This window comes from Aphelocoma coerulescens, chromosome 2 (genome assembly GCF_041296385.1).
Source record: "Aphelocoma coerulescens isolate FSJ_1873_10779 chromosome 2, UR_Acoe_1.0, whole genome shotgun sequence".
In the NCBI taxonomy this organism is placed as follows: Eukaryota; Metazoa; Chordata; class Aves; order Passeriformes; family Corvidae; genus Aphelocoma; species Aphelocoma coerulescens.
In genome coordinates this window covers 110,105,166-110,132,076 of record NC_091015.1, presented here as the reverse complement: position 1 = coordinate 110,132,076, position 26,911 = coordinate 110,105,166, and the positions used below count along the sequence as shown (strand labels likewise).

The window sequence follows — 26,911 nt, the reverse complement described above, 5'->3', positions numbered from 1 at the left end:
AGAATGCATTAGGCAGGACTAACTCACACACTACTTTGATACCCTTGACCTTCCAGACACATTTGTAGATAGTGTTGATTCTTCTGACAGCAGACACAAATCCTCACAGTTCTGTGGGAAGATATTTCAGTTCTGCATTGAAACTATATTTCCCGCAGCATTAAGTCAATCATTTTTGTAAGATAGAAATTTTGAGTTATACAGCAGTACAATGCATGCTATAGCCTACACTTTGCAAAATATAGCCATGATCTTATAATGCTCATAGTAAGATAAGTTTCTTCTGTACAGCAGTTGGAGAATGGTCTGATCTGGGCCTAATCATCAGTGTCTGGCAGCAAAGGCAGCAGCTTAAATTAAACTGCCAATTGAATACTCTGAGAGGGGGTTTCTGGATCCAAACTTTAAAGGTCTAGATGTTCCTGTAAAAGAGAAAGGCAGGTGAATTGAGGAGACAAAACAAAGACACATAGAAGAAACAGCTTCCTAGAATACTTGATTTGTTTGTTTGTTTCCAAAAATAACTACTGGAAATTTGGTGTGAGTATACATATAAGTTGAATTTGTTGCTTTTACATGAGTCCTCTTTTGAATATATGTTGATGTTAAGCTGGATTTATGGAATCACCAGTGTGTTTCACTTTCTCCTTGGATATTTGTAATATGAGAAAGGTTAGGTTAGTGTTTGTTTACCGTCATCTCATTCTATGTTTTCAATACATGCCCTTCCAGTCTGGGTGGAGGCACAATGAAAAAAAGTAATAAAATGCATATTTTGTAAAATACATAAAATGTTATATCCTGGCCACACTCCAGGAAAAAAATGCAGGCTTTATATAGAGCTATGCATTCTGTCAGCATATATATTGTTCTGTGACACAGTTTAGGCAGAAGAGAAGCAAAAGGAAGGAAACGTGGGAGCACTTGCCTAGATTTGCATTCCCACCTTTGTGCTACCAGCTTTCCCCATTGATTGCCCTGTCCTTATCTGTAACTGGAAGCAGATGTTGGGCAACTCAGGGGCACCTCAATTCTCTTACCTGTGCGCCGGTGCCCTGCTCCCTCTCCCCATCCACATGCTGCCAGAATAGGAAAGATCCTATCATCTATCTCCCTGGCATGAAACCCTCTCTACGGCAAAGTGGGATTTATAAGGCATGGCTTTGGTTCAAAAGACTTCAAAAGTATCCAAGGAAATGGCAAAGGTTGAAGGAGAGGAAGGGAAAATATACAGGAAATTTCTTCATGTATGAGTAGAATAATTTTGCAAGTAGGTGTTTAACAAATTTGGTATGTATCTGTTCCTGCTTTATTCAAGATGCTGAACAAAGGAAGGTATCCAAAGGTTCTTGGAGACCTGGAACTGCATGCCTGTCTCCCTTTCTTGTCCAGCAAATGTTTTTGTGAGATCTGTGTCTAACCAGGCAAGAATTTGAGGACTGTAGCAATTAGGCTTAGAAGAGTTTTTTTCAGATAAAAAAATTTCGCTAATTTAAATAATTCATCATCACTAAATGCTTTGGGGCTGGCATGTGGTACTTTTCTCTCTCCAAATTTTAGCACTACATTGGAGACATTGTCACAGAATTATTTTCCTGATGTCCCAAAAAAAGGACTGAAAAAACTGGCAGTTTATTGCAAACATTTCTAGATTACTGGAGTCACTCGCTGTTAAAGATGATCAGATAGAGACTGAATGTGACCATAGATGTTCACTGAGTGCCTGGTGTTCAGCCTGCTCTCCAGGAAGTTTCCCTTAGGTGAAGTCTTTCCTGTAAATAAGAGACAGTCAGGGTAGTTGTGTGATTTTTCTTAGTTGTAGTTTCACACTGTGTTAGCTCCAACTTGAGATGATGCTTGTTTGACCAATGCCATGGATTTCATGATGTTACGTTTGAGAAGTGGACAGGATGAAGCTGACGTTGAAAGGGAGGATGTTGTGGTATGTGTGGGTCTTAGGCCTTGGGGAATTCACATTTTGATGGACTGGCAGATAGGGCGTTCTCATATTGCGTCAATGCGATGCAATGGAGGACTCAGAAAGGACTGGGAGGTTTTAAGTCTTCATATAAATGTTTCAACTAATGCCCAAATTGCCCCAAGACCAAAAGAAGGTGAACAGAACTGAAGAAATTAATTATTCAGACTAGTTTGACAGGCATGGTCTTTCACTACAACAGAGAGGGAAGTTTAGCATTTGAAGATGATTTTACTACTGTTTTTCCTTTGCTCTGAGAAAAATGCTCTAGCACCTTTCAAAACAGAAAATATCTTAAGAGTTCAGACTTGCCTAAAAAGCGGTAAAGAATATTTCAGCTACTATATATAAAGTTTTTCTAAATTGCATTTTTTCTTTCAAGAAGACCTACCAGAAGTATACTGCCTTGAAAATTCCTTATTCCTCTTCTTTGTTAACTCCACCTCCTATCCTCAAATTTGAGGATGGAAATGCAGTCCTAATAGTTTAAACCCTTTTTAAAAGTTCATAAATTGAGGCAATGAAATTAATGTGGGACTTTATGCTAATAACTCATGTTTCAACAGAAGTATATTGTGATAAACCTTGTCAGTAAGAAAGTATTGATTTAACTTCACTTTTTTTTTTGTAAGATGTCAACATGAATGGGTTTTTTTCTGTTTTCTCAGAACTAGAGGCAGAGGAGTGGTGCAAACATCTTTGCATGGAGTGTCTAGGGGCCAGGCTCAATGACATAAGTCTCGGGGAACCAGATTTGCTTGCTGCTGGAGTCCAGAGAGAACAAAATGGTAAGTAACTTTTTATTTACTCCTAGATCAGTTCTTAGGTGATGTCCCATGTCATCTTTGCTTGTGCCTGTTGTTCTGAGGACGTTTGCTAGTAGCTGGAAGTGTATCATTAGTAACTAAACATTTGGATATGCTTTTGAAGCTCAAGCCTATTTTTTTTTTACAAATAAAGATGATTAAATTCCATGCCAAATAACACATAGAGAGTGACTTTGTTTCTTCATTGTGTTCAGATTTCCCTGTCATGGGAAATGATGGCCATGACCCTTCTGTTTCTGGAAATGATGGCTTCTGTGCAGAGGAATAAAGCAGCAGCTGTTGTTTTGCAGCCTTTTAAGGACAGCGGTGAACATTCCGACAGCAATCTGGACTGCAAAACACATATTTGCTTTAAACTCATACCTGCCTTGAATATTGAAGTCAGAATCATCTAAATGCTGTCAAATGTGGGTGGAAAGGGCAGTGACAGATGCTAGTCAGCACTAAGCCTGAGTTGTAAGTCTTCATCTAAAGGCTTTTTGGATTAGACACATGCACAGGAAGAACGCTAGTGGATGGAACAGGCAATAGCAAAAGAAAATCTGTGATTACCCTGTCATTTAATTCTGATTAATGAACACGAGGGCAACACAAAATGTCCTCATTTAGTCCTCCCTAATTTACAGCTCTCAATGATTATTACTGTCTTGATGCTTTTATAAGATCCAATAGCGTTCAACAAAGTATTAACACACACTGCCTCAATGGTCATAAAATATCAAGCCAGCTATCATTATAAACAAAATTAAATAATTAAATTATAGAATGAATGGCACTCTATTTATTATATTATTTCTCTGAAACCAATAGCACACAGCATGAAATATACAGAAATCTTGTTCAAAAAACCAGATGCATTGAAATGGGATTTAAAAGACGTTCAGATGTTTTTAAAGTTGTTTGCCTGCTATGAGACACAGAACTCAATTTGTAGACTCAAACTACTTAACAAAGGGAGAGCTACTAATGTTGTAGGAAAATGATAATGATCAGACACCACTCAAAGCATCCCATCTGCTATATGCTGATAGGCTATAGGTATAAAGCTCATCTGCATGCTACTGAAGAGAGAACTGTGTGAACAGGTAGAGGTCTTTCACAAATGTGAAAGGAAATAAACCTTGTCAAAAGCCTGTGATGTGAACAGAAAAGTAGCTTGAAATTCCTCAAGCTCTTTCTGCAGTGAATTCATGTACTCTCCAGCAGGTTTTGAACATAGGTGACAAATATTACATTTTATCATGTTCCTGAAGGAGATCCAGTTAGACACACACATGACCTCCAGGAGGCATATGTTAGTTCTGTTGTACGAACTAGTCTTGATTCAATTGCCTTAGTCTAGAAATTAATTGCAGTGTTACCAACCAGCATATATGAACATAATTAGCATCTTTATTGTTCTAAGTAAATAAATGAAAAGAAACAAAGAGGCAAAGCATGTATTTGTTGTACAAATCACATGAATAATAATGCATGGAGGGTATCATTAGCTGTATTCTTTTAAAACAAGTGACTGAATACATATAATCCAATATTTGACGAGCATGCTCTGCTAAATCATTAGTTACAGTATCTCAGACAAGTAATTCTGATACCTATCCTCATCCTTCCCTCATCTCTTTGATGCACAACTTTACATTTTAATAAGCATGTTTGAAATTCAAAGTTGTCTTGTTCAGAGGCAAAGCAAATTCTGTTGTGGGTGTCTTTTAATCAGCTTGGAAGGAGGAAAAAGTGCAGAGATTCTTACTATAGGTATGAAATCTGGCATTTTGTTCATTTATCTGTGCTGTAAGAACCTGCAGTTGCACTCAAATTCCTGTAGCAGATTTCTTCAGTAAAATCAGTTGAGTGGAAGCATGACTTCAGTTTATGCTGGTTATCTTATTCTGCAAACCTGATGCTGTCATTCCCCACATGACAGTATTATTGAAAAGGTTACTAGTTGAAGTGTGGAATCATTTGGTGAACTATAAGAAAATCAGATTTTTAATTCATTTTCTTTCACATTTTCCCCATATTGTAGCTTTTACACACATGCTATCAAAAATGGTAGTTCAAAAGGTACCTCAAAACCTTTTGAAAGTCTACTGAGCTTTTGCTTATAAATATTCTTGTTGAGCTTTTTTTGACCTGAAACTGAAAGGTCAAAGTTAATTATACAGTTGGAAATTCATGAACAGTGGCTATGTGTAGGAAGCGTCTAAAATCTTTCTCTTTGTGAAAATGGCAGCTGTGTCACTCTCTGGAAAATTTTATTTTTTTGTGTTAAATAAAAACTGAATACCAGTCTAGTACCTTTGAATGTCATTTCTTCCAAATATATTGCAAGTGTGTCAACTTCATAGAATTCCTCTCATGTTGGTTAATTTATTAATGCTCACTTGAAACAGAGATGTGAGAATACAGTTGGTAAAACATGTAATAGAGTCTCACAGCCTCAGCATCTAGGTTTCTGCAAGTTCTGTTGCCTGACCCATACAAAGGCTTTCTTTCAGGTCACTGAACAAAAGATGTCTCTCACTATCAGAGCAAGAGCACAGATTGTGATAAATAATATAGTGTCAATGGTTTCTCAGTTTTGGATAATTTTTTTGCACTATTTTGCACTAAAGACATTGAATAAGGTGTCATGTTGTTCATATCTCTATGATATAGCAGTTGATTATACATTAATTCCAAAAGAACAGGTGTATTAAGCATTAATTTCATCGCATTCCATGGAGGTTTTTTTGAATAGTTACTTTACCCTAAAGATTTTCTGAAATATGTACAATTTGATAAAGATGTTTCTTTGGACTTAGAAAAACTAGCCTAATAAGGTGGGTTTTTTCATTAATTACTTTGCCTTTTCCAAGAGATATTTTTCATATGCAGTGTTCTTCATGTGTTCAACTACTTGCCCGTTCTTGTTCTTAAAGGATATTTTAATGATGTACAGGTATTCATCAAACACATCAGATAAATGAATTGGCTCTCTCTTGAAAAATGAGATGTGATGATTGTGATGTATAGATTTGTAGTTTTCTTCCTGTGTGTCACCACCGAGGCCACTACCCTCAGTTTGCAACATTTGAAATAATTTTCTTAATTGTTATTTTATAGTCTCTGGGGCCACTAGAATTGCTACATGCTGCTTTTTTTTTTTTATACACAAAGAATCACATTGCAGAAAATTGTTGGCAAAGAAAATTTATGTGGTTTCTATCATTTATTTAATACCTCTTTTTATTACTTTTGAGCCTGTTCATCCCCCCACTCTCGCTCTTGTGGGTCTTCTGAGATGAGCTTCAGATTTGAGAAGGGAAGACATCTAATTCTCTGTGGCAGGAATGCAACAACAGGGTTTGCAAAACAGTTTGCTCCAAAGGTTGGCAAAACTGCTGTTTGGTGTGCAAACGCCATGGCTCAAAGGCTATACAATCACAAGGCATTTTTGTCACATGAGAATAGAAATTTAAGGTAGTGCAGCTACCTGAAGGAGGCATTCTTTTATAGTTCTGAGTTGGTCAGTAAGTGCCAGTGTGATCTGTTTTAGCGTAGTTGCGCTGTTGCTTGAGCCTCCAGCCCCAAGCAGTTCTGCAGCAAAAAGAGGCAAAATGTAGAGCTGCACTGCTTATAGCAGACAGCTCTGCTGCTGTGTCTTGTAGGAAGGACAGAGAAGACATCTAAGCAAGTCTTGTGCAAAGCACATCAGTAACAGGCAGCTTCTCACTGAATTTCAGCTCTGTTACTGCTTTCCAGAAGCATTACCACAAGTCTTGCTGTGTAAACTCTGCTGCAGAAAATTACTGTTAGACAGTTTTCTTTGTAAATTTGAGGCTCACAACTAATGGCTGCTTAGCTTGGAATGATGCACAAATTCCAATTAAAGTGAGATGTGAAATGAAGCTTCTGTTGCTCTCCAACCATTTTACCTTCTCTCTGCTGCAAATCTAAGTGATTTGTTGGTGTATCTCAGCCCTATAACAGCAACCTTGTTTCTGTTTAAATTTCTTTTCACACTGAACATGGTCTCTAGTGTTTATGAATGTCTTTTTAGTTTATTTGCGAAAGAATTAAAATACAGTATGAAAGCAAAAGCAGTAGAGGCCTCACTTCAGGATCCAATCAGGTGATTAATTTAGTATAATGGGAATGAAGCTTTATATGCAATGATAAGACAAATAATAATAATACACAGTTATAACTCCATGAAAGAAAATCTGGACTACGTTGGATCTGATTAGACTGTTGACAAGTCTTCTAAGCAATATGCTGGGATTCTTACACACACATTTGATAATCCTTAGGTTTCTCAAGCTGCTCCTAGACAAAGAAATTGTGAATGTTGAGTGTTGACTTCATCTGGAAGAATTGGAAGCTTCCTTTCCAGCTCTGAGTGCATTTGGAAGCATTTGCAATACACCCCAAAACATAATGACAAATTGGGGTTTTGGGGTTATTTTTAAATTTTTATCTTCCCAGGTGAAGTCATATCTAGAATTTCTCCATGGTCACAATGGACAATGTGTCCAATGTGTCATTATTTTCATTCTTTATAAAAGGAAACAATTTGAAAGATGTCATCCCAATGGACAGTATACAATAACAGACTATATTTACTGTGAAAAAGAAATCAGAATATTCAAGATAGTATTGGTTAAAAAAGCACTATTTGTGGGCTATTAATAAATTCACTTTTGAGGTGCATCTTTTTGGTGAAGCCTCTATTCCTATCTGTTTTGAATACTAAATAATAGCACTAAAATGACTGAATACTTGTACTAAATAGTTTTCTATTAAACTTTACTTGTACTAAACCATTTTCTATCAAACATTACTTGTAAACCTGATGTAAAACCTGAAGAAAATGGGCAAATGTTAAAATGAAAATTTTTAAACTAAAGAAAAGGCTAGATCCATCTTTTACTGCTGTATCTTATTTACTGTTAACTATCATGCCTGTGATATCAATGTGAAGCTTTTTTATTATGTGTCTTGAGGTTTTAATTTTTTTTTTAATTTTACTTCATTATAAGCCTAATTTTTATTTTCAAAGTCTGGAAATTGAATGAATTTTGCTTTTCATCCCTGCCTAATATTTATATTAGTATTTCATAAAATTACTTCCTTTGTAAGGTTTTTCTTCTTTCATAACATTGGTTTTACCTTCCTTTCTTATTTAAAAACCCTCCACAGGAGCAGCAGTCTTGCTTCCTGGATTTTAATTGCAAGAAACTCATTAATTCTTGTTAGTAAAAATGTAGCTTTTCACAGTGAACAACGTCCTTGAATCCTCAGAAGAGGATTATGAGGCATTTCTTTGTGCTACATATTGAGATTGCAAACTACAGCCAAAGCATAGAGACTTTGTAATTACATTCACAGAGCTGACTTGTTTTAGGGCATTTTCTAGGGTCAGTAGAATCTCTGTAATTTAATACATAAAAGCACTTTGAATGGTTTTTTATTCATCTTCTGTTATCCTTAATCCATTTTTATACAATAGGTTTGTTTGTTGGGGTACTTTAAATAAATGAAACACAAACAGCTTTATTCAGAAAAGTAAGTTGTTTATGGTTTTAATGTTAATCCAGTGAGACTTCAGATTATTCTCTTACTACTTACCAGTGAAACAATTTGACGTATTTACCTACCTTTACATTTTTATTGAGATGCTTACATTTTGAATGGAAGCAAAGCAGATTATTTATAAGCAAAGGAAAATATTGATTCTGAAGTCCTGGTTCCTCACTGCGTACAGCAGAAGGGAAACATTCTAATAGCCCTGAAATATAAATAAACACAAAATGCTTCACCTTCAAGACTTTAAGCTCTCTTTCCACCTGAAAATTAGCTACTGGTGGTCAGGAGAAAAAGTCTCATAGGTGGAGGAGTTTCTTTCATGTATGAACTGAATATTTGCTTTCAAAACCTCTACATGTTTATATAGTTGCCACCAACCTGTCTCCTTCTATAAGTAATTTTTTACCCATCATTAAAGCTGAAATGATACCAAGAATCTGGATTGCAAGATTGCCATGTCATCTGGTCGGTTTTCCAGGTGGGATGATTTAACCAAAGGAATCCAGCAAGAAAATGGCAGAAACAGGATCACTGGGCTCCAGTCATTTTGCTTCCCCAGTATAGCTGGAAGGCTGAGAGCATTTTGGAGTTGCTGCCAAGTCTCCGTCTCAGTCGATATGCTCACTTTCATAAAGACTCTTATGCTCCTGTGCCCTGGAAAGCATTATTAAGTGTCGTATTCTTGCCAAAGCCCAAATGCTAAACACCTTTACATGCACTAAGTGTATGATGAAGCATTGCTGTACTTCATTGAAGGAGATGGGAAAGAGCAGTCACATTGAGAGGATGTGATAAGTGTAGCAATATAACAGCATTTTTTTCTCATCCTGGCTTCCCCACTCCCTGAACTTTTCTCTCACCAGTTTAGAGAAGGGAAGAGGTTAGGGATCCTGAATGCTGAGGAATTGCACCTGTCCAGTCCCAGTCTTATCTTGTCCAACAACATCACATCTACTTGTTTGGTTTCTTCCATCTCCCTGCTTTCTGGGTCCCTTATTAACTTCTATTTGCTTAGTCTTACTATCCAGTGAACTGTTGTTATCTCATCCTACTCATATGCAGATGGTATCTGAACCAAAGAGAAGCAAAATAACCTATTCAATGTTATTCAAAAGGTCTGGTGTCAGAATTCAGCTGAGATTCCCAAATCTGGCCTATGATGAATGTTTGTTCTTGCCTGGATAAGTGTAAGGGCAAAACATGCCACTAAAGATGGAATGACTGTATTACCATTAGCTAGATACCTGCTCAAATATTTTCTGAAATGGAAAAATTGGACCCTGCATGTTAATAAAGCCATTCAATAGTATCTACACCTTTCCTTGTCCTCATCTGCCCACTCCTCAAAAGTATAGATTTTGTTCCAAAAGCAAATCTATCCATCCTCAATCTTTTCCAGCACATATGTTTGTATGCTTGTTTTTCTTGACAATTTGATTCAATTCCAAGGGTGCTATGTTTTGCCCTGCAGCTGATGTTCACTTTAATCATACTTCCTTTAATCCCTGACATCTCACCTTAGACACTGACCTCCCATGCAAAGTCAGCAAATGTCTCCTGACAGTTTGAGGATGCCATATGTCCTGAATGCCCTTCATGCAATAATATCCTCAAACACATCAGAGAAGTTGAGCATTTCATGATCATCCTGGTAACATTTAAAGCAAGTTGAAATATTCTGTGCCTTCCACACAACAGTTTAATGTTTACTTCAGAACAGAATTGTATGTTTTCATTTTCTCTGCTGTCTGAGGCATTCTGCTGGTGAAGACGGGGAAAGAGAAAGATTTTCATTCCCATATAGTAACCCCATCCCCCCATAGATACACTGTTTTATTTCATATAATGCAAGAGAGAAAGAGCTGACAGGCCAGTTACTGCATTTTTCTTTCAAATAGAGGAGGGAAGTAGCATTAAGTGACAGCACAGCAATGCAAAGCTGGAGCCTAATATATGATAGAAGCACACCTGCACAGTTATGAGGAATATCTACATGACAATCCCAGTGACATAGGGATACTGAAAGAGCATATATATATATATACACATATATATATATAAAATTTCAGTGAAACATGAAAGTTATCAAGTTACCTTGTTCACCGCCATTCCCTTCCCAAAGCAGTCATTGACCTGTTACTCCCATGTGTGAGTCCTTCCATTTACTTTAGTAGGCATTACATTAGACCTCTGCCCCATGCACTCCTCTGAGCATTAGGGGAGATTCTCCTCCGTGATCTCAGCATCTCAGCAGCCTCTGCTAATCTGTCTGTGCTGTGTGTCACAAGAGTGTTACAAAATGTTCAGTTTCACACATGGGATCCTAGTCATAAAATTAAACTTTTAGGGCTAACACCCATTAGTGTGACTAATGAGAATTTGGGCTTGGGAGAAGAGGTTGTGACTGAATGAATCAATTGGGGAGTCATTAACAGGACAAAATTAAATTGACTGAAACAGAACAACATTAAGGATGACAAGTTTACTTATAGCTATGCAGCAATTTTTATTGCTTACCCAGCAGTTCCTTGCTTTCTCTAATTCCTCAAACTTTTGTTACTTTATTCACACACACACACGCGATCTCAAACACACTTATATTTTTTTATTAACTCACTTACTTGCAATATTTTAATTGTTTTGTCAAAAACATATATATATCACATGTTTAAAAAACAGAGGCAATGTCTATGGTACTGAATTTCAAACAGAATGGGAAACTAATTTTGATTGCTGCAATAAATTTCTCTCACTTTAAATTTAAATTCCTTCCTAATTTTTATGAGGACACTGTGAGAAAATTCATTTCAAATGGTGGATTAAGAATATTCCACACCAAACACTTTTTTCTTTATCAAGTAATTTGAGGCAATTTTTCTATCATTTTCCTGATGTTGTTAGTGAATAAGCATTTCTCATGCTCATACTTTAAATTGTTCTTACCTTTTTTGTTAACATCCTTCAGGCAGTAGCATTGACATTTTGCATTTCTACCCATTTCAAAGATGAAAAAAAAAAAGAGAGAAAGTTGTGAATGTACTGCACTCTCCCATATGAAGCTATTAAGCCCTAATATTGCAATGCATTTAGAGTTAAAATATAGGCTGGCACTTCCAACTGTACAATCAGAAATGTAACTGAATTTTTAATCCTTTGTAGAAGCAACTCATAGAAACATTATTCTTCAAAGAGAATTGCATTTTTATTAAAATTTCTCTTCCTAATAATGTTTGCTTCCTTCCATATGAGTTAACGGTGTTTTCTATAATCTTGGATTTTTTAGGTTTGGGTTTTTTTTCCTTTTTTTATGATTTTTTTTTGTGTTGCTTATTAAATCACATGCAATTCAGGCACTTCAGAAAATTATTAATGCCCTTGACCTCCTACTGCAGTAAGTGCACTTTGCAAGCAAAGTGCAGCTGATAGTGATTGATGTCATGACTGTAATAATATATCATGTTGAATCAGATTTTTCAAGAAAGCAACAGATGATTAAAGTTTGTTATTAATTTTAAAAATAAGATGACTTTGGCAAATAAACAGAAACTGAATGCAAGGAATGTAATTATTAACAAGCTTCAATAAGTAAACTTGGGTTTGCAATTTCAAGGACAGCTTTTCTAAGAGGCGATGGTTGCATATTTTGCCAGGATACCTTTAGTTCTGTTCTTTGAGAGAGGAGTCTCTGTCGGAGTTCACATCATTGTGAATCTTGATTTGTAAGGAGTCATGGACCTTAATGTGAAGGTAAAAAAGGACTGCAGTTAAGGTGTGGGAACATATGTCCAAGAGGACTATGCAGATCATCTGTGAAAGATGTTTCAGACTGCTGCATCATTTATAAGGAAAAATGAAATTAAGATGATTCTCATCTTATTCCTCTCATATGTACTAGCAGGACTGCTTCAACATCAGTGGATCCTCACCTCTGTTAAAGCTAGAAATTTGGCTTTGATTTCTGAATCATCAGAACTAAAGAATTTATTTCAATTTTTTTTTTTTCCCAGTGTAAAATCTTGCTTGTGTAAAACCTGTGATGTCTTACTTTGTGTTTTTTTCCAGAACGGTTCAATGTATACCTTATGCCTACACCAAATTTAGATATCTACGGGGAATGTACAATGCAGATCACACATGAAAACATCTATCTCTGGGACATCCACAATGCCAAGGTCAAGCTGGTCATGTGGCCTCTGAGCTCTTTGAGGAGATACGGACGTGACTCGACGTGGTTTACATTTGAGTCTGGAAGGTAAGAGCTAAGGAGATGCAAAAAAAAAGAATATATAAAAAGTGGGGGTTTTTTTAAGCAGTCTGATAAGTTAGATAAGCCTCTCCTTATAAAGCAAGACAAAATACATGGCTTCTCCATAGACTTCCCTTTTCTGAATATTACTTTTCAATATATTTGGGCCAGTGTTTGAAATAAACAATAATACGTCTTATATTAAAAATGAGCTTAAGCGCCCTCTGGCTTTTATTTAACTGGGATTGAAATGTTATTCGTAAGGTTTATGAGTCTCACTATGCTTAAATACTCGTGTGGTATAATTTGAGTACTTTTGATGTAGAAGAAATTAATTCTGGATTGTGGAAAAGGCCACGTGTGAATGGAATAACTTCCTTTACAGTGGATATTACTCTTTTTGGATGTTCCTGATGACTGATTGCCACCCTAGAGTATAATTGCAAGCAGGAGTACAGAGAACATTGTGAACCCATAAAAAGGCTAGCTGTTTTTTCTGCCTGCAGTTTTAATCCTCACTGCCATTTCCATCTTCAGATCAGTTTTAAATGTCCACAGAGCTCTGTTTTGCCTTTCTTTCATATCTTTTTAATGCATTTCATATCTTGCCATTAGGTTCACTGCCTTTTCTGCATTTCTGCACAAAAATAGTTCTTCATTTAACTCTCCCTCTGGTGGTGTTTCAACTTGTATTTTATCATTCTAGACTATTGTTCTTTATGGTTTGGTTTGAGTTTTTCTATGGCTCATCATACTCCTTTATGAGAGCCTGAATTTTCTGAAGCAATCTGTGAAATTACAGGTGTCTCTACACTCTTGAGTTAGACACACTGTCTTGTTAAAATATCTTTATATGCCTTTTGATGTATACATATTCAATACCATTAACAAATATTCACAAAAGTACAGTTTGTGATCAGAAACAAAACCATGGATCTAATGGACCCTACTGCTGAAGGGGATAATGGCCAAAATTCCTCTGCCATTTCTATGGCTGGGAGTTACCATATTAGAGTAATTTGAATATCCAGACTGCTGTCACTAGACCATATTGGTTCTCTGTTAGTTTTCTGTGATGAGTTCACATGAAGACATCATTGGGGTTTTTTTATTTAATATTTTTTTGTAAAAATAAGCAAAGCTGACCTATGTTTCAACTTGATTTCAATGATTAAGCTGAGGGGTTTATTCAAATATACAATTTTAGCATGAATTAGCATTTCAAGCCTCCTACAGTATTTTAATTCCATTTCAAGCCTCCTACAGTATTTTAATTCCATGCTAGTATCTGAATATCATCTGCTCCTACAGTCCATGGACCATATGACCTGACGAAAAGTGGATTGTTTTTCTGTGTTTTATTATTATGAGCTAGCTCTGCCTTTATCTGTCCTGCTTTATTGTTTTTGACCTGATTCCTCCCTTTTTTCTTGCTTGGAAGTACTTTATCTATCTTATTTCGAAACGCATAGAGGTAAAAAAATAGGGCTAGAGAAAAGTTGGTATCTTCAATAACATCTGAAGGCTATATAGGGCAATAATAACATTCATTTTAAAATCTGTTGTTGATTTGCTTGGGGTTTATTTTTATTTTTTAATCAAGAAACCATCTTTCTCATCTTTCTGAACATGATTTTCTTTGTCCCCTGATCTGCTAGTACCTTAATACAATAAATTCCTGATGCATGTTGTTTTATAAGAGGTGAAGCACTCATCCATGTTTTATGAGAATGTTATGCAGTAAAAGTGCTGGTGCTTTAATTTTTCCCTAAGGCTTAAATATTAAATGTAGGCAATTGCTTTAAAGGAAATATTTTTAAACAGGTTATTATGTTTTAGTGAGTTTTAGCAGATATCCAGTATATGTGTATGAGGTTTGCATGAACATTAGAAGCTCCGTTTTATATATTCATTATACATCCTGAGTTTTGGTATTACTTTGTTCAAGAAAATAAATCCCTTCAATAAAATAAATGGACATATTCACAAAGATGTTAAATAAATTGATCAAAATTAATCTTTTTGACAAATTTATCTTTTAATAAATATATTGCTTTTCATTTAAATGGAATATGAACTTGGGTGTATAAAACTGAACTGCCCACTTGTCTTATGAAAGGCAATGACTACACAATTTGAAGAATGTCTAAAATATGGGAGGAATGAACTCAGTTTCTTTTAATCTGCCAGATTTTTCTGTTTAGCTTTGCACAGAATTGGAGTTTGTAAATATGTGTCTTTGCACTACCTATGAAGTTAGACTAGTCCTTATTTTTAATTATTTATTGAACTAATAAAAGTAGGTATTCCTTCCCCAGTGATTTCCTTAATCTGTCTTTTTGTCTATCCAAACTCTACTGAGATATGGGGAAATAACAGTTTTGTGTGGTTATGTTCAATGAGGCATGGAGAAATTCTCATTACCTAAAGTACCTGATTAGGGCTAATCCCATACAATCTCTTCACCTATCAGAAAACAGTCATTTACAACTCCATTAGGCACTACAATAGTTTGTGTGGATTAATACTGTTTATCTAATACAGTGAATGGATCAGAGCACATGAGGTAAGAGCCTAGCATTTACTTTTTTAAGATCTAGGCTTTCCAACCAGTCTTGGACTGGACGGGGGAGTTGTGCTGGTTTTGGCTGCAGAAGGGTTAATTTTATTCACAGTAGCTGGTATGGGGCTGTGTTTGGGATTTGTGCTGAACATAGGGTTAACAACCCAGGGATATTTTAGTTATTGTTGAGCAGAGCTTACATGGAGTTAAGGACTTTTCTGCTTCTCACCCAACCCCACCAGCAAATAGGCTGGGGGTGCACAAGGAGTTGGGAGGGGACACAGCCAGGACAGCTGACCCCAAATGACCAAAGGGACAATCCATATCACATGGCATCATGCTGGTCATATAAAGCAGGGGGGAAGGAGAAGGAACAGGGCAGACATTTGGATTGATGGCGTTTGTCTTCTCAACTCATCATTACATGTGATTGAGCACAGTTTTCATGGGAATGGTTGAACACCTCTCAGCCCATGGGAAGTAGTGAATTAATTCCTTGTGATATTTTGCATGTGCACACAGCTTTTACTTTACCTATTACACTGTCTTTCCTCACTTGTACCCTTCCAATTCTCTACCTCATCCCAGCGGGGGAGTGAGAAAATGGCTGTGTGATACTCTGTTGCCAGCTAGGATTAAGCCAGAACAGGAGTTTTAATGTTTAATCATCAATGATTCACAGTATTTCCTTAACTTATGGATGTATAGAATGTGTTCAGACACCTCATCCTCATTATTTTGGATATTGGATATGTTGGAGGCATTGTGGAGTTGATCTGCATGGGTGCACTTACTTCTTTTCAAACTTTTGGAAGAGCTGCTCCATGTGCATGGGCTAAATTAGTCCTTGACTGTCTTGGATTTTAAGCCCCTGAAACAGGAAATGTGTCCTTACAGAGCTGCCCACCCTAACTGTCCAGGTGAAATTGCTCTTAATTTGCATGGGATTGCATTAAGTACATGCAATTTAAGAAACATGCCAGAAAAGGAGTAAAACAGCTACAGGTGAAACATTTTGTAGTCCTGATCAGGTGTGAAGACATCCTTTTCAGTCTCCTGTCCAAGTTACAGGATTCATTTTGCTGATGTTGTAAAGCAAACAATCCATAGTAAAGGCCATAAACAATGTTTAAACTTAACTCTCTGGTAGCTGCAAAAGGCAGTTGTCCAAGCTTTCCTTTTAGCAAAACAAGCTGTCTGAGGCATCTTTTTAGGAGCATAAGAGGAGACTCCTAAGAATTCAGAATTGAGACACAGAGCAAGTTAAGCATATATGGACTCCTTGTTAATTTAAAAATGTTTCTTCTTTCACTTTTTGTAATTTTGTCTTTTATATTATTTTCTATGTATGGAAGCTGTCTGGTCGAGTGTATTAACTGGCCAGAAGCATTAAAAAAAAAAAAAAAAAGCTGAAGGTAAACATGGTGAAAAAAATATAATGAGGGGATGGGCTGTGGAAGCTCCAGCCAAACTTTGTCAAATTCTATGAGTTTCCAGCAGAGTAGAGAGTTTGAGGCAGAAGGTTTTTCTTGGATTTTTAAGAGTAGAAGGAGCCACAAATCTACTACACACTCCTTTTTCTGAAATACATTTTCTTTTACTTTGTTGACAAGATGTTGAAATTTAAACAATTTCAAGTATTTCCAAGTTAATTCATGCTGTGCATTCAAAGAGACTCATTGAACCACACTAAACCATTCCTTCTTTATTTGCCTTTGATTTAGGTTTTTTGTTCATCAGAGAAAATGTAATGAAATATGGTATTCTCTATCACTTCTAAGATCTGGAATCTGTTTCTTTGGTTAATAAAAATATTAAGCTCAAGCATTGCACAGTGGTGACATGAGAATTTCTCAGATTTTTTTTTCCCAAGACTGATATACTCATTTTCTCTGTGGTAGATACACAGATGCTAGGGTTATCTGAAGCAGAAAGTTCGCTGTTTGCTTCAGGCACTACATCTGACTGAAATGTTTCATTTGTCTGTCAGTCCTCTGTGCTGATTTTTGGTGTTAATATGAAATGTATTAGTCAATTAACCCTTAAAGTTCAGTCACAGGAAACATGCTCTTTTTTGCTTATGTGGGAAGAGGACCATTATGCATGTGCCTTGTGAGTCAGCTGTCATGGGACTTCATATGCTCTTGTACAGGTCTATACCTCCCTGAAGAGATGCCTGCAATTCCTGATTGCTGGTGGATTAACTAAATACTGAATTAAGTTTATCTATCATGAGTTTACCATAGAATTGTAAATCATATATTAAATAAATCCTTATAAATATCATTATAAATCATAAGCTTGTGGTTGAATTTGTGAGTCACTTCAGTTTGAGCAGCAGTATGAGCAGTTGTGTAGCTTCAGTAAATTATCATTTCACATAAGTGTTAGCTCAGAGCTCTCAATATCCCACACTTTAAATAGCTAAGTTTGCTATGATCTTTTCCTTCTTTTACACCTTTGTGATATTTTCAAAAAGCCAAATTACCCATGATATAAATTTTCTGTAGTTTTATGTTTCCTCACAGTCCCTTTGCTTCTTTCTCATATTCTTTCCACAAGCAGCATGTATCACTAAAATCTGAAAATAAAAAACTTTCTTGAAAAGGAAACATTAATCTCTTTTATGTATCCTACCCTGGCTTTTTTCTCAGTAATAACGTACCTCTAATTTTAGGGAAAGTGGCATTTCTTACTACTGAAAAGGTTTCATTAGTTCCTGCTATTTAGCAGTGCCAAAGTTATACCGTAATATGTTGTAATCATAGTTCCATTCCTGCTTTTTTCCACTGCAACTCTAAGTTTGCCTCTTGCCAAATTCTTGACCTGGAATAAATTCTATGTTAGCCATTTGATTCACTTAAACCCTACGTAAAAAGGAGTTGTGTGTTTAACTCATCTACAGGACTCTTATTCTGGTTTTGATCATGGTACCTAATCTGAGAACTGTTCTACTAGCAGAAGCTGATATAGCTCATTATAAGTGATTTAAAGGGTGCTCATTTCATTTTCTCTCTGCCAAGGCTCCTCTCAGACTGCTCTAGCATTGATAAGTCAGAGCAAGCTCCACCAAAATTCACATAGCAATGAAATTCTTCATCATATAATTGAATGTGGGAAGCAGAGAGAAGAAGGAGTTGCATTGTGCCTTCTAAAGCATTCTGCTTTTTTTTAATCATGTTTTGAAAATTCACTCGTGATATACAAACCTAGAAAAGATTTTCTCCCAATGACAAAGAATGCATGAGCCATTTCACTTCACTGAAAGCTAATTTTCATGAGAAAAACAATGACATCTTAAAAAGGACAATATATTGAGAGAATAAAATTACCGTTATTAATTTTAACAGAAATAGGTTGAGAAGTCTGTCTTAGGACAGAGCAACAAGCTTCATAGATGAAGTTGTGTAGCATAATAATTAATAAATTTATAAATACTAAATTGATAGCAATGAGCACATCACTAGTTCATTAAGTCAGCATTGCCCAAGCAGTAAATTTTCTTATGAATTTGTACTGAATGGAAGACATGCAGTTAGAAAAACAGTCACCCAAAGTTTGTCCAGTGAAGGCAGCATTCATGCAGCTCAGAAGGAACACCATCATCTCTGAGGTGTCTGTAGAAGTGGCTTACATTTACAGATCACAGAGGGATCAGCGTGAGTTGTCAACTGATCACCATCTGTCCAATATCATTTGTTTAATTGAAATGTTGCAAAGCTTTTTAATGAAATCAGTAAGAATTGTATTGTGTTTGACTAATGTATTAGCAGACAGCATGTTAAGTTCCTCCTGATGATCCTGACATAACGTGAATTGTACCTTTCAGTTGAAGTGCCTAATTTGCTTTCTCCCTTCATAACACAGTCACCTCATAGTCAAATTAGGGCTTGTTTGAAAATATTTTGAGACCAGCTGCCATTTAGCTTTCAGGAGGCTTTACATCCATGTGTGAGCCCAAAAGATTTGTTCTTTACTTGCTATATTCTAATTGTCTCTCTCCTGTAGGCATGCATTTTTGGATTAATATTCCTGAAGCTGAATACAGCTAACATGGTTATTGCTGTGTAAGGTATGAGTGCAGAAGAAGCAGACGAAATAATTCATAAATTCTTAATCACATTAGGATTCACTTATTGTTTCAACTCTGCATTTTAATCTTTGAATTACACAGTCAGCAACAGCAATAATTAATCTCATATGGCAGGTCTGGATAACTTGAGATGCTCCAGCAGCAGGTCCTTTTATCTCCAAGAGGCGTAATAACCTTTAACCTCCTACCTGAAAAGACAGAAGGACTGAAATAACTGAGATTTGAAAATGAAAACAATTTAGTAAAAAAAAAAAAAATTGGTGTCAAAACTCAAAAACTTTTAAATACAAAATACTATTCAATTTTGTAAAGTTCTTCATTTAATATATAGATACCATTTACAATAGTGTCTATTTTAGCACTGAAATACTGTTGCATCTCTCTCCCAGCAAGGCTATTTGCATGAGCTAATTAAAAATGCTGAAACTTGACACCTAATTCTCTGTATAGACAGTGGTAGTGTTAAACACTTCACAAAGGGCAATCCAGAAGGCCACATTTTGCACAGAAAACCATGTAGCCAGCAAGAATGCTTAGCACAAGTAAATCCTTCTTTCTCCAAAGCCTATGAATGTAGGATCATCAGTTGAGGAGGAGGTTTGAAATATCCTTTATGCTAGGGCTGTGTACTGTACAAACATAGAAGGAGGTAATCAAAATGCAAAGGCTGGAATTTGCACAACAAAAGAGCCTTGTTCATGAATATGTAGGAAACTGTGCAAACCCGTGCTTGCACATGCATACATGAAGCATTGCAGAAGCGTAGAGGGGCATGGTTTCATACATTTGTGGGCTTCACTGGTTGTCAGGAGCTCTGGTTCCTCTGCTGGCACATAGGTTTATTCTAAAGGTCATTTTAGTGTTGAACATTTTAGTGTTGTCTCTTGTATGTCAGATGCAAAAGAAGTTGCAATAGAAGTTCTGTTTTTCTCTCAGGCTTGGGTCTTCATTACACTGAAATCAAGTTGAGTATAGCTTGAGTGTTGGTCACTATTCTTGAACTGAGAAAGCTGCTTTAGCAGGCTGGTCTTGGAAGGTTTTGCCTAAATTCTGCCTAATTTTGTCTGTTCTTTCAGGCAGTATTGATTCATTGCTCTCAGAAATAATAAACTCACTTATAAGAAGCAGCTGAAGCCACTCGGTCTGTTCAGCCTTGAGGAAACTGAGGGAAGACCTCCTTAAAGTCTTCAACATCATCACAATGTGAAGAGGAGGGGAAGGTCATTCTCATGACCAGTGACAGGACTCAAAAAAATGGGATGAAACTAAATCGGCAGGATTAGGTTAGATATCAGGAAAAGGTTTTTCACCTTGAGGGTGCTGGAACGGGCTCCCCAGGGCAGTGGTCACTGCACCAGCTTGACAGAGCTCAAGAAGCAGTTGGACTTTATGATCCTGATGGATCCCTCCCAACTCAGCATATTCTATAATTCGATAAAATACCAGTTAGCATCTTTTTGTTTAGCTTTATTAAGTTGTAGCTTTTCTTGCAGATATGGGTACCCAGCAACATCTTTGCTTCCAAAAGAGGTTAGTAGAGTGTTTTTGGCCTTTACTGTCAGTCACAGATGGATAGCAGTTCCAGAAATACTTCTCTGTCTGGACATAGTAATAGTGTGAAAGCATAATTTCTAGCATAGAAATTTCCATGGTGATTCTTTTTTTCAGTAGCTGTATGCTAACTTTTCATTAGTAAGTTGAATGTCCTTACCAAAAGAGCTTTATATGTGTGTAAATTATATATATTTATAAGTACATTGTTAGTACCACAGTCCTGGTTCCTAGGGTATATCACTGTGTCCCACACCATAGGGAGGAGAGGAGAGGAGAGGAGAGGAGAGGAGAGGAGAGGAGAGGAGAGGAGAGGAGAGGAGAGGAGAGGAGAGGAGAGGAGAGGAGAGGAGAGGAGAGGAGAGGAGAGGAGAGGAGAGGAGAGGAGAGGAGAGGAGAGGAGAGGAGAGGAGAGGAGAGGAGAGGAGAGGAGAGGAGAGGAGAGGAGAGGAGAGGAGAGGAGAGGAGAGGAGAGGAGAGGAGAGGAGAGGAGAGGAGAGGAGAGGAGAGGAGAGGAGAGGAGAGGAGAGGAGAGGAGAGGAGAGGAGAGGAGAGGAGAGGAGAGGAGAGGAGAGGAGAGGAGAGGAGAGGAGAGGAGAGGAGAGGAGATCCAGCAGGCAGGAATTGTGCAGCAAGATTGATTTTTTAAATTATTTTACAAACTCTTTATAGACTTTTTTCTTCATAGTCTAATTGGACCAAGGATCAGCCACCCCTTGGGGTGATTGGCTAAAATCCTAAACATCCATTGTCAAAATATTTTTCTACTGTACCATAAACAAGACTTCTCAAGGCTGCAGGTTTCTGGTTGTTTACATAACTCTGCTACCTCTTCTGTGAGAGAGAAAAGTCTCTCACGGACTTAGAAACTAGCAAGAAAATCCTCACTAGCAGTATTTTTGTATCTACACATTGTTATTTATATATATAAAATATCTATATTATATGTATATCTCTATAAATATAAAATATTGTATATTATTTATAAGCACATTTCCCAACATGCTTATGGTATATGTGATCTCACTGCACCCAAGACTGTGTTGGAATATATGAGTAACTCTGGAGGTTACTAATTTTTTTTTTTTTAATTGATGCAGTTTTTTACAATTTTTATTTTCAAAAACCAATCAGTAATCATGAAAATAATACTTCTATCTATTGATTAATTAATTATTAATATCGTTCATTATGTCATTGATTAGAAAAAATCTGCTCTTCTGGAAAAATCTATTGATAATCAAAACCAAGACAATAATATTGAAAAAAAAACACTAATGGAGACAGCATTAGTTTGCAAACCAGACAATTTTCTTGAACTGGTGAATAACTAGGATGTTTTGGTTAAAGCCTTTAAAACATGGTAAATAACTCTGATAATATATATTCTTCTCCACGTCTCAACAGCTGCACCCTTAGTGAAATCCAAGTTGCTTTTTGTGAACTTTTACTACTAAGACAAATGCACACACACACACACAGAGAAATATTTTAATAACACATGTAAAATATTAAAAAATGTTTTCTTCCCAAAGTATGTATATAACTAAATATGAAGACCTGAAAGAACTATCCAACTGACCAGTCATGAGTTTTAATTTTTTAGGTAGTGCCTGAATACAAGTCCATGTGCTAAATTTCAAGGGTTTTTTTCACAAAGCCCTTTGCTAAGCCTAATAATTCAAAACCCTGTCACAGCCCTCCTAGCATTACCATGCGTTATACCCCCTCAAGTCTTTTATTGCAACTAAGTGTTGTCTCACTCTAATTTAAATTAACTAAAGAACTATTAAAATATTGTCACATAGGGGAGATGGAGAGCACTTTACAGGCAGTGCCTACTCAGTGGCATTCTGGAAAAGTCAGGCTATTTGGTCCCACTGACTCCTTTAATCTTCCACTTATTTATAAGGTACCAAAAGAAGGTTTGCCCCTTAGCCCCTGTACAGGAAATGCTATTAGCTACTGTGTCCCTCCTAATGGTACTTCTTTGCTATCGCAGTAAGTTATTACTATTATTGCACTATTAATAATGCTGTACTCTGTGGTGTGTGATTTATTTCTGCTGTGAGTGGTCATTTGTCACATATTTTCTAAAAAGCTTCCATCTTATTAGAAAGAGGGGAGGGAGAAGTAGCATCTAATGGAATCTCTCAATCTCGGCTGCTCCAAACATTGTTTGATCTTTCTGACTTTTTGGAAGAAAATTCAGTCAGTGCTATAATTCACTGAAATCTTTCATCTACTTGATTATCCTGTCAGTGGCCAAAATGTCACATATAACATTTTGTTCACATGGCTTGCTTGAACCAGTACACCTAAGCAGATTTGCACATTTTTTTACTATTTTTTTAATAATTCTCTGTCCAACTTGAAAAATATCCCCTCTTTAAAATGATACTTTAAATGGTCCCTGATCCACTTTCTGAAAACAACATTTTGAGATGAATGAAAGGAGGGCTTTTATTTACCTGAAATGTGTGCTATTATGGCTGAAATTTCATCAAGTTGATTATAAAGGTAAATACAAATTGCTATCTCTTGTTGCATTTATTACTATGCAATATTTAAAAACTCAAAAACATTTGAAACTGTCTGACTGTAAGTATCATTTATGGTCAGGAATGGGATTAAGGGCAGAAAATTGTATAGTCTTGGGGATGATTCAGTGGAATACCCTGGAGTTCTTTTAGATGAGGGTGCCAACCCTTTATTTAATGATAGAACAGGCTGGATCATCTGTATCTCTGCTCATCTAAGTGTACTGCCACTGCCACTGCCACCAGAGAACAAAGAGCAACAGCAGCAATGCTAAGAAGCCTCTGAAGAGGACCCGAGCAGGAGTGTGCTGAAGCTGCTTTGCAACACACTAGACAGCAAGTGAACCAGCTTGCAGGGACTGAGAGAAACTCAATAGATTGGTGAAAATAGGAGGGAAAGTTTGTGGGGGTGGGACAACAGAATGGGCTAAGCACGTGGAATAGGAAATAGGAATGTGGTAATTAAATACAAGTGGGCTGGTAAGACAGGACTTGATAGGGAGAGACTTCTTAACAAAAACAAAAGGTAGATGGGCTTGGAAATATGTATCATTTAAGGAGCAGTATCTAATCAGAAAGTGTGGAAGATATGAGCACAAGTAGGAGGAAGATGTTGTCCAGGATAAGAGTTTGTCATTAGCAGATGTTGGCAACACAACCTCAAATAGTTCATTTATCAGGTACTTTGCCTTTTTTACCAGATGCTTCTTTAAGCCCCATGAGACGTTTCTCAGAGAGGGGAGGGAAAAAATCAGTATGGTTAGCTCTCAGCTTTAGAAGCACAGACAAATGGAGAACAGCCAAGAAAAAGTGTTCCGTGCACGTGGAAGTAGTGTCAAATAGCTGGTAAAAAGGACCATCAGAGAAGTAAGAGCAGAAACAGCAATATAGAGAAATGGAAATGTATATTAGCATTCATGTGGAGACTAAGATTTTGTCTGTGATATAAAGAATACCTATATGACTGTTCCAGATTGACAAAATGGGGAAATACTGTAAAAAACATTGCAAATGCTCCCAAGGGTATTCAAAGTGGTTTTAATGGCATATGAGAAATAGCCACAAACATGCCCTAGCTATTATGTGTAAGTGTCCAGGAAAGGCACGGTCACCTTTTGCTGCATAAGAACCACAAACATGCATTATGTATCATTCTGCACATAAGGGATTTGTACCACTTCTCTTTTGCCACCAGTACTACTTTCTTTTTGAGTAGCTATATGTAAATTTTTGATGAACCAGTAGGTATTGCATCTATAGTTCATGGGGGTTTTAAACCTGGCATACAGAATCATGGACAGAAGGGATTGGCACAGTCCAGTGTTCTGAGCAGTTCCTTGGCTGTTATAAATTTCTTATAAAAGTATTGCTAAGTCAGTGTAGAACAGCAGAAGCCTAAACTCTGGAATATTGAACTAGACAAGTAAACTCCAGTGTGAAAGAAGCTTGTTAGTGTTTTTTTTTTCACAGCAAAGGATGATTATTTTTTTCATTTTGCTTTCAAACAATGCCCTGAGTTCCCTAGGCAGGGAACAAGCATGCTGTGCTTAAAAATTTTATGCATTAGACAAGACAGATGTTATACTTTTAGCTTATACTATCCCAAATGTGTTTTGCAGTCTTTGTTTTTTTCCCTTTTCTGGCAGACTTGTTAAGGTACATTTCTTGTCAATTAATAGTATCTCAGTTCTCTACAAAGAAATGGTCTGAGGGAATACTAAATGGTGACGTGTAAACACAATGACCACAGTTCTTGCCATTCTTGCTTAAACCTTCTCAGTTTAAGCAAAATCCTCACTAAAGATAGCATAAAATATGTCCTTAGCCAGTACAGCATCAGTATTTTCACACAGGACTCATAGTAGATCCTCAACAAAAAGAACCTAATCAGCATAACTGCTTGATATTAATCAGAGGTGGAAATGCACATTTATCAAAACATCAAAAAATGTCATCCCGTGACGTTTTAGACAGAAGATATTATATGAGACACTATAGGAAAATATATAGGGAGCCCAAGTATCTAACTATAAACTTCCTGCATTTTTTTCATCCTTTTGTACTCTTTTCCTGTCCTTTTTCAGTATGATCTATGTGATTATATATGATGATTTTCTTTTGCAAGGCTCCCTTCTTCTGTTTGTTTCTACACTCCTTTAATCCACTTACACCTTCTCCTTCCCACTTACTTGTGTAATTGTAGAAAGTGCCTTTTTTTATGTAACAAAACAAAAGTTTCAAAAAATATTTCGAGGGTTCTCAAGATGTTATCAAGTTGCCACTTACCTGAACACAAACTAAAATTGATTTCAGCTATCAGGCTAATGGGAAAACCTTACAGAGAGTTTTTCCACTGCTGGAAAGGACTAGCACAAGAATGTCATATACACAATCAAACCTGGAGTCAGAAATGCCTGGTGAATGCAGTGGGAGTTGTTTGATCCATAACAGAATGGCTGCTGTTTGCAATTGAGAGAACAGGGAAAATCTGTCCACTTCTGCCTGGCTTGTGTCAAAGAGGAAAAGTTAAAGCAAGTGGGAGTGAAATCATGTTTCCTCACTAAATTAAATGTAGAAAGCTGGTGCAAGTTCAATGAATTTTTAATGCTCATGGTGGGGGTTGTACATTTTCTGTAATTACTTTTAGATGTTTCTGCACACTCAGTTTACCACTGAAGGCATTATTTGACCACGGGTGTCAGCATACATGTCTAGCTAAAGTTCAGGTCAGAACCACGGCCTTCAGTTAAGATCTTCAATTCTTGTTCAGTGGCTGCAAGATATAGCTTTGGGTTTTTAAACAAATCCCTGCCTTGTCTCATCCCTGGTGCCATTGCCTGTCCCTGGGGTCGCTGCTGTGTCAGGATGCTTCCAAACTGGAGTTGACAGCCTAACAGTTTTGAGATTAATGTTGATGAATCCTTGGATGCCATTAGCATATGTTAATTACTCATTAGTGTATGTACATAGCATGGTGAGTGGAAAGCCATGTGTCCCCATCATACTTGCATATGACTTTCTGAAAATTCCTCTGTGGCCCCAATGGTCAAAGCAGTATCTCTTATATCTTGAAGGTGGACTGACATTGAGAGAAGGCAGCAGTGCTTAAATCCCAACCACAGTAAAATCCCAATGCTCTGAAAGCTTCGGAGAAATGGCTGACCATAAAGGCTTTAACGTCCAAAATCACTGTTGATGGTGCATTTAAATGGGGAAGGAGTGGGAGGAACACTTGAAATGCTTATTTTGAAGCAGTCAAAAAACTCAACATAGAATGCTCAGGGTGCTCCTTTCATCATTTCTTCACACTTTTTGTGTCCCACTTTTGAAATGAGAGAATGCAGCATTCATTTTTCATAAACTGGGAAAATTGATGTTTTGGATACATGTTAAAATTATACCTGTGACTACTTCACCTTTTTTTCCTTTTTCTATAGCTCTAAACGTGGTTCTGTATTAGTTCCTTCATAATTTTTGCTTCTATTTTTCTGCTATTATTCATCAATCAAAAGTATTAATTGCATTAGTTCATTCCTGTTCAGCCC

General features: G+C 36.7%; 1 protein-coding gene across 2 annotated transcripts in view; it reads left to right on the top strand.

Moving 5' to 3' along the window:
• The window catches only part of DOK6 (docking protein 6), a 254,684-nt gene that overhangs the window by 150,654 nt on the left and 77,119 nt on the right, over positions 1–26,911 (top strand). For both annotated transcript variants that reach the window (XM_069005925.1, XM_069005927.1), the window contains exons 4-5: positions 2,647–2,766; positions 12,436–12,625. In XM_069005925.1, coding sequence (XP_068862026.1) covers positions 2,647–2,766; positions 12,436–12,625 — 310 coding nt within the window. The remainder of the gene's footprint in view (positions 1–2,646; positions 2,767–12,435; positions 12,626–26,911) is intronic.